The sequence below is a fragment of the Galeopterus variegatus genome, unplaced genomic scaffold (genome assembly GCF_000696425.1).
Source record: "Galeopterus variegatus unplaced genomic scaffold, G_variegatus-3.0.2 Scaffold11536, whole genome shotgun sequence".
In the NCBI taxonomy this organism is placed as follows: domain Eukaryota; kingdom Metazoa; phylum Chordata; class Mammalia; order Dermoptera; family Cynocephalidae; genus Galeopterus; species Galeopterus variegatus.
The window spans coordinates 37,850-46,508 of record NW_007737647.1 but is presented as its reverse complement, the minus strand read 5'-3'; the positions used below and the strand labels follow the sequence as shown (position 1 = coordinate 46,508).

Below are 8,659 nucleotides of genomic sequence, written 5' to 3'. Positions count from 1 at the left end.
AACACATCGCCCACCAACTTCTCCCCAGACTGTCCGAGCAAACACTGCTGGTGGAGAAGCTCATGGAGCAAAACAAGCAGAAGGACAGAACCATCGCTTCCCTCGGCATGGACGTTCAGAAGCTGGTCGGTGGGGCTGGGGAGCGGGCTGGCTGTGCAGTGGCAGGTGTCTGTCAGCCTCACTGAGGGGTCTCCCTGGCTGCAGGAATCCCGATGCAGCGGAAACCAGCTGCTGGTGGACGACTTGAGGAGCAAAGTCGAATCCCTGCAGCGCCTTTTGACCAGCATCACAAAGGTGTGGCCCGTCTTCCGCCATCTGGTGGTAAAGGCAGAGAAGCCCTGCAGGGCCTCACAGGCCCCCGGTCAGTCACAGCTCTGTGCTCTCTCCCCTCCATCCCTCCTCTCTGCACCTTGAAGGTGGCCCAGGCAGACACTGTGTGCCCAGAGCTGGTGTGGAGCAGCAGCTCTGAGGGTAAGGAAGCACAGACCTGCCTGAAGAGCCCCCCGCGGGCCACGTCCCTGCACCAGGGGCTGTCCCCACCATGGGCCCGCTCACCAGATGCCCTGGACCCCGCAATGCAGGCCGTGTGGGCAGCTATTGAGAGGCGGCAGCAGCGGGAACAGGTGGGTGGCAACAGCCCATGGGGCACCAAGGCAGAGATGCACTCTGGTCTCCCACGGGGGCAGAACCATGAAACTCAGCAGACCAGGGACTTGTCCCTGAGCCCCGCAGCCCCGAAGAGGCCTCCGGTCTTACGTGGGCCCTTTCTGAGGGGCTCACGCCCCCCAACCCTCAGCAGGAGCTGCACCTGCAGCTGGAGTCTGCCCAGGCGGCAGCGGCCAGGCTCCGGGAACAGCTGTCTGAGTGCCAGCGGGAGCTGCGGGCCTCGCAGAGGCTCCTGCAGGAGCAGGTGCAGGAGCAGGCTCGGGAGCGCGAGGACTTCCTGGGCCAGCTGGAGGCTCAGAGGCGCGAGGCGCAGCGCTGCCAGGCATCAGCCAAGCTCTTGGGAAGGTGACGGGAGCCCAGGCCGGAGCCAGCAGGGTGGGGCCAGGCAGGGGCAGCCCCAGGGCGAGGCAGTGGTAGGAAAGGGCCACACCTCCCAGACAAAAGTGCTCTTGGCTGGGCCACCTCCTCTCACCCACCCACCCCTCTGTCCACCCTGGGTGGTGGGACTGAGGAGCGTGTGGCATGAAGCCCCAGGACCTATTTGAATCTTGACTGAGAGGCTCTGCAGGGCTTCCCGAAACCAAATCCATACGTGGCTCTGGGAAGCAGGTTGGATGTGGCCCAGGTGTGGGTCGGCAGGTCAGAAAAGCTTCCCTGCTTGGGAGCAGAGTCGACGCCCCACCCTGTCTCACCCCCACGGGCCCTTCCTGGTTGCTCCTCTAAGGGGGCTGCAGCGTGCTGGGTGCTGGGGCAGGACACAGACGATCCTGACCTTGAGAGGTGCGGGGGTGGGGGGACAGAGACGCCAGTGGATCAGTTCAGGCTCCTCCTTCCCCCATGTGTCCTGGGGCCACCCTGACCTCTGACCATCTGCTCCCAGGGAGAAGGCAGCTCTGGAGATGGTGGTGGAGGAGCTGAGAGGGAAGGCGGACATTTCGGATGCGGAGAAGCAGCGGCTGGAGGCCGTGAACTGGGAACTGCAGAGCAGCCTCCTGCTGTGGGCGGAGCAGAAGGCAGGGCTGGAGCTGCAGGGCCAGTGGGGCCTCAGGGAGCTGGAGAACAGGTGGGCTGGCAGGGGGACTGCCAGCAGGCGTGGGCCTGACGGGGCAGGCAGGGGTCCCTCGCAGGAGAGGCTGCATGCCTCAGGCCGTCGTGTCCCCTCCCTGGGCCTCAGTGTCCTCATCCACTAAGTGGGACAGTTTCCTCACCATCTCGTCCCCTGGGGTTCGGTGGACCTGAGGAGGCAGCAGGGCAAAGGGCTCTCCAGGCCCCTCCGCAGTCCGAGCCATCACCCCCAGACCCAGACTCCCACTCCAGTGTGGGCCGGGTGCCCTGTCCCTGCCAATGGCACCCTGTGGGCCCAGCAGAGAGGGTGCCCCCAGCATGTGTGCCCACCCATGCACATGCAACTCGCCCAGGCTGTCCACAGAGAGCACCATCCCGCCTCCAGCCCAGAAACGAGGCCGCAGCCCCACAGCCCAGGGCGGCCCTCCCGGGATGTCATGCTCCTCTTGGGGCTCCCTGGGCCAGCGAATCTTGTGGAACAGCCCCAGCTTGCCCTGAGGTGACCTCACGCCTTCTGCCCTCTGCACTCGGGGCATCAGTCAAGGGCGCCTGGAGCAGCTGGAGGAGAAGTTCTCAGGGCTCAGGAAGGAGCTGGTGTCGGCCAGGGAGGCGCTGAGCGCAGCACGGCTGCAGAGGGACGTCGTGGAGGGCGAGAGGGAGAGTCTGCGCGGGGCCCTGGCCCGGGTATGCCTCCGTGCCCTCTCTGGGCCATCCGCCCCGGCCCACCCTGGCCTCACCTCCCGCAGCCCTCGCTGCTCGCCTGCCCGGGCCCTCAGCCCTCTGCCAGAGCTCCCGCCGCCCCCGAGGGCCTCCCCGTCCCCAACCAGTGAGCACCGGCCTCACCCCTGACTGCTCCTAAGTCAGGGGTGCTTCTAAGTGGTCTCTCCCTGGCCTCTGGTCTCCTCTTCTGGCTGGAGCCTCAGCACCCAGGGCCACCTGTACCCAGAGGCCTCCCCTGGTGGGAATCCTTCCCCCATGTCCCACCCAGGGCTCTGGCTCGCACACCTCCACAATGTGGGGCTCACTCCCTTCCCAGGAATCTGCAAGTCCTTCACTGGCATCCCCTTGGGGTGGCCTCTGCCCCCCTTCCCTACCGCAGGTCAAGTCCAGCAACACTGACCTGGAGCTGCTTGTGTCGCAGCTGAAGTCGGAGGGGGTGGAGCAAAGGGACGCCCTGGCCACGATGGCCACCCTGATGGAAGGACTGGCTCAGGACAAAAGCAGCCTGAACCACCTGGTCCTCCAGGTGAGGCGAAGGCCAGGTGGGCAGGCCTCGCCCTGAGCCTCAGATCCCCCAGGGTGGCTGCGAGACTCCACACTGGCCCTGGGGTCTCCCTTTCATCCGTCCACTCCTGGATGTGTCCCACCCTCCCTGAGAGCATGTTTTGGGGAGAGGATGAGGGAGCCTGAGCAGCCCTGGCCAGACCCAGGGGTGAGCAGGCAGTGCCCACTGGGAAAGGCCTGGCTGGGGGGCCAGCCCACGGGGGCTGAAGGTGGGTAGTGTGTGGGCTGGATGCAGAAACCACCCCTCCCCTCCACACGTCAGCTGGAACAGGAGCGGGATCAGCTGCAGGAGCAGCAGAAGGTGCTAGAGCAGGAGCAGGCCGGTGCCCGGGAGCAGCTGGCACGGGCGGAGCATCAGCTGGAGTGCATGCGGGCGGAGCGGAGGGGCCTGCAGCAGGCCTGCCGGAGCCTGGAGAAGCGGCAGGAGCAGCTGGAGGGGCAGGCAGCCCTGCTGGAGAGCGAGAGGGCCCAGCTCCGGGAGCAGGTGGGCCAGGTGAGGACATCTGTGCAGACTCCTGCTGCCCTGAGCTGTGGACGGGTCACAGGTCATGTGTTGCTCACTGTGCCTTTGGAAGTTGTGTGGGCTCAGGATGCCAGCACTTTCTGACGGGTGCCAACTGACTTGGCTTGATTCCAAATCCAGCTTCCCGGGGCCAGGGGCACAGGCAGCAGAGGGGTACGTGAAGAAGATGTACGTCTGGCCCATCCTCCATGTCCAGGGTCAGGGTTCCGCCCTCCTCAGACGACCCCAGGCCTCGGCCCAGCGGCTCCTGCACACGCGGCCCTCACAGGGATTTGCTCCCTGCTTTGTCTCGTTTCTCCCTGGCCCGCACCCCCACTAGTTCCTTCCCACCCCTCTGCCTTTTGTGGAGGGTGCGACTCAGTGCGGCGTGAAACTGAAGCAGCTTGGGTTTTCCCGTCCCACTTTGCTCGTCTGCATGGAAAACCCCATCCCTGCTGAGCCTCAGGGCCCCCGCAGCATTCAGACCCCACAGCCCCGCCACATTTGGAACAGTATGACCTCTTTCCATTTGCAGACTCTGTCCTGTCCCTGCCCTGTCCTTTTTTTTTTTTTTCTTTTGTCATCTTTTCCCTCTATTTTTTATTGAAGTGTAATTGACCGTCAGTACGTCAGTGCACAGTTCAGTGAGTTTTGACAGTCGTATGCACCTGTGTGGCCTCCACCACGCTTGAGATACAGAGCATTCCATCAGCCCAGCCCCCGGGCAGCCTCTGTCCCGATCTGCAGCACCACCGTGGGCTGCTGTCACCTGCCTTAGAACTTCTTGGAAAGGCAGAAGCCATACAGTCTGGACTCTTTGGTGTCCAGCTTCTCTCCCTCAACACGTCTTTGCAATTCATCTTGTTGTTAAGTGTATCAGCAGCTCTTTCTTTTTTAGTGCATAGTCATATTCCATGGCATGAACACCGCGTTTGCTTACTTATTCGCCTGTGCTGGACTTGTGCATTGTTTTCAATGCAGGGCTACAGTGAACAGTGCTGCTACGAAACTTCATGTGCAAATTCATATACAAATATTTTCATTTTTCAAGAGTAAAAACATGTGAGCAAAACAGGTATGTGTTGAACTTTACAAGAAACTACCAAGCAGTTTTCCAAAGTGGCTGTGTCATTTCCCTCTGCTGCCAGCAGGGTAGCAGAGTTCCAGTTTCTCCTTGGCCTTGCCAACCTTTGGTTTTGTCTGTTTTTAACATTTAGCTGTTCTGTGTGTGTGAAGTTATATGTCACTGAGGTTTCAGTTTGTGTTGCCCTGATAACTAAAGATGTTCAGCACATTTTCATGTGCTTATTGGTCATTCATATGCTTCATTTTGTCAAGTGTCTGTTCAAGTCTTTTGCCGGCTTTTTATTGGGTTTTCGTGTTTTGGTGATGGATACATAGGAGTTCGTGTACCGTGGATAAAGTACTTTGTCCTATAGGTATACTGTAAATATTTTCCCAAGTTTGTAGCTCGCCTATACTTTTTCTTAATGATATTTTTGATGGACAGAAAGTTCTAACTTTAGCAAAGTCCAGTTTACCAATTTCTTTTTTAATTTTATGATTAGTAACCTAGAAAGGTTCTGAGAAATTTTTGCCTAACCCAAGGACATGAAGACATCCTCCTGTCTTTTCACTTGGCTCTCACGTTTAGGTCTGAGATCCACTTCCAGCTCATCTTTGTGTGTGGCGGTGGTTCTCCAAGTGCGCTCTCCTCACAGGCAGCATAAGCTTCACCTGGGGACTTGTTAAAAATGTAAATTCTTGGGCCCCACCTCAGACCTACTGAATCAGGAACTCTGTGGGTGGGACCTAAAAATCTGAATTTTAATTAACCCTGCGGGTGATTCTGATGCACACGAAAGTGTGGGAACCACAGGTGCATGGTCGGAAGTAGAAGTTAAGGTGCATTATCTTTCACACTAATATCCAGTTGTTCCAGCACTATTTTTTGAAGACTTTCCTTTCCCCCTTAAATTACCTTGGCAACTTGTTGAAGAAAATGGATCATATATGTGGGACTCAGTGGTCTGTACAAATCACTCTATTTATTCATTCTTTCACTGAAACCACGCTGTCTTGATTACCATAGCTTTTTAGTAAGCCTTGAAATCGAACACCGTGAGTGCTCCCGCGTTGCTCTTTCTTCAGTGTCATTTTGGCTGTTCTAAATCCTTTGCATGTCCGTCCACATTTTAGAATCAGATTGTCAATTTCTACCCCTCCCCCTCAAAACAAGCCAGCTAGGATCTTGATTAGGATTGCAATGAATTTATAGATCCATTTGAAGAACCTTGACATCTTAACTATATGGAGTTTTCTGCCCATGACTGTGGTTTCTCTTTCCATCTCTTTCTTCATTTCCCTCGGGCATATTTTGAATTTTCAGTGTAGAGGTCTTTCACATCCTTGATAAGATTCACGCCTAGCTCTAATGCTGTATATCACATTACCGTTTGAATTCATTTTCCTATTGCTCATCTCCAGCCTATAAAAATACAATTTCGTATATTTACTTTGAATCATGCGATCTTGACAAGTTTGCTTATAACTACTAGAGTTTTACATGTATGAGGGGACTTCAAAAATTTTGTGGAAAATATAGTTGGAAGATAATATGGATCTTTCCATGAACTTTCTGAAGTGCCCTCGTATATAATCACATCATCTGTGAGTAACAAGAGTTTTACTTCCTTTTTTAAATCTCAATACCTTTTCTTTCTCTTTTTCTTATTGCACTAAAACCTGCAGAACAATGCTGAATACAAGTGGTGAGGGCGTCCACCCTCCCACGGAACCCAGTCGTGAGGAAAGTATTCACGACGTCACCGTTCAATACGATGTTATCTGTAGGCTTTTCATAGATGCACTTTATCGGATTGAGGAAGTTCCTTTTCATTCCTAGTACACTGAGATTTTTTTAAATCATAGATGGGTATTGAATTCTGCTAAATCCTTTTTCTGCATCTATTAATATGATTATATCATTGTTCTTATTTTGTTAATGTGGTGAATTATATTGGTTAATTTTTTTGATATTAAACTAACCTTGCATACCTGAGATAAACCCTATATGGTCATAAGTTAGTATTCATTTTATGTATTTTGTGACTCAATTTATAATATTTCATTAAGCATTTATGCTTCTATATTCATGAAAAAAATTGGTTTGTAATTTTCTTTTCTTGTAACATCTTTATCAAATTTAGAGCCAGGGTTATGCTGGCCTCATAGAATAAGTTGGAAAGTGTTCCCTTTTCCTCTGTTTCCTGAAAATGTTTGTGTAAAATTGGTGATATTTCTTCCTTAAATGTCTGGTGGAATTCACTAAGGAAGTCATTTGAGTCTGGAGATGTCTTTGCGGGAAGGGGTTTGATAAAGAATTCAGTTTCTTTGACAGATATGTAATCTATTCAGATTTCCTATTTGTTCCTGTATCTGTTTCTTCTTCAACATTCTAATAATTTTGCATGCTATGCTTTTATTGTCATTCAGGTCAAATTATTTTCTGATTTTCCATATGATTTCTTCTTCAAGCCATTAATTATTTAGACACATATTGCCTCACTTCCAAATATGAGGATTTTCTAAGTATCTAATTGTTATCAATTTCTAATATAATTCCATTGTGGTCAGAAAACATATTCCATATTATTTGAATGGATTTAAATTTATTGAGGCATGCCTTATGGTCCAGCCTGTTGTCTATCTTGTTGAACATTCCATGTTCATGTAAAAAGAATGTGTATTATGCTATTCTTGAGTGTAGTGTTCTATTAATGTCAATTAAGTCAAATTGTTTGATAGTGTTGTTTAAATCTATATCCTTTGTTTATTTGTTTGTTTGGTTGGTTGTTTTTGTCTACTAGTTCTGTCAACTACTGAGAGAAGGACATTAAAATCTGTATCTATGATTACAGAATTGTCTATTTCTCCCTTTAATTCTGTTAATTTGTGCTTTGTGTATTTATAATTCCTATTATTAGGTGCATACACGTTTAGTATTTTAAGTCTTCATGGTTAATTGGCTTATTATCATAACAAAATGTTCCATCTTATCCACTTCTTATCTCTAGTAATACTCTTTTACTTGATATCTACTTTTTTGATATTGATATAGCCACACCAACTTTCTTATTCTTAGTGTTTCCATGGCATATCCTTTCCATACATTTACTTACAACTTCTCTGGTTCTGTTTATTTAAAGTGTGTTTCTTAGAAAAAGCACATTGTTGGTTCTTGCTTTTATATTTACTCAGACAGTCTCTACTTTTTAATTAGAATGTTTAGACCATTTACATTTAATGTAACTGTTGATATGCTTCATTTAAGTGTTCTATCTTGATATTTGTTTTCTATTTGTCTTGTCTTTGAAAAAATATTTACATTCCTATTTTCTGGCCTCCTTTTGGATTAGTGCCATGTTTAATTAGTATTCCATTTTATGTTCTCCATTGATTTTTTAAAGTTAAAATTCTGTTCATTTTTTTTAGGATACTCTAAAATTATGCACAGTGTATATACAAATAATATATTACTTCAAAAATAATTTAAGACACTTACAACAACATATTTCATTTACTTCTCGTTATGGCTTGAATGTGTCTCCTCTAAAGTTCAGGTGCTGAAACTTAGTGGTCAATTGTGTTAGCATTAAAAACTGGGGCCATTAAGAGGTGATTAGGCCATGTGGGCTCTTCCTTTGTCAGTGGGGTTAAGGCTCTTATGACTTATGCAGCATTTGTCTCTCAGTTGCCCATCTGCCTTCTACCATGTGAGGACACAGTGTTCCTTCCCTCTGGAGAATGAAGCATCAAGGCACCATCCTGGAAGCAGAGAGCAGCCCTCACCAGACACCAGACCTGCTGGTGCCTTCATGTAAACTTCCCAGCCTCTAGATCTGTGAGAAAATAAATTTTTTATAAATCACCCAATCTCAGGTATTTTGTTGCAGCAGCACAAGTGGACTAAGACATCCCTCCTATTCTTTTTCCTCTTGTTGCTATATATTTTATTTCTGTGTACATTGTTACAAAGCCTACAATAGGTTATTAATATTTTTTGCTTTTTATATGGTCATTTTAACACATCTCTTTCTCTCTCTCTCTCTCTCTCTCTCTCTCTCTCTCTCTCTCTCTCTC

General features: G+C 50.0%; 1 protein-coding gene across 1 annotated transcript in view; it reads left to right on the top strand.

Annotated features, from left to right (window-relative positions):
* Positions 1–28: 28 nt before the first annotated feature.
* The window catches only part of LOC103610662 (putative ciliary rootlet coiled-coil protein-like 3 protein), a gene marked incomplete at its 5' end in the record, with an annotated part of 41,797 nt that continues 33,166 nt past the window's right edge, over positions 29–8,659 (top strand). The window contains 7 exons of the mRNA XM_008594779.1: positions 29–167; positions 417–623; positions 710–1,011; positions 1,547–1,729; positions 2,271–2,415; positions 2,831–2,977; positions 3,278–3,508. Coding sequence (XP_008593001.1) covers positions 29–167; positions 417–623; positions 710–1,011; positions 1,547–1,729; positions 2,271–2,415; positions 2,831–2,977; positions 3,278–3,508 — 1,354 coding nt within the window. The remainder of the gene's footprint in view (positions 168–416; positions 624–709; positions 1,012–1,546; positions 1,730–2,270; positions 2,416–2,830; positions 2,978–3,277; positions 3,509–8,659) is intronic.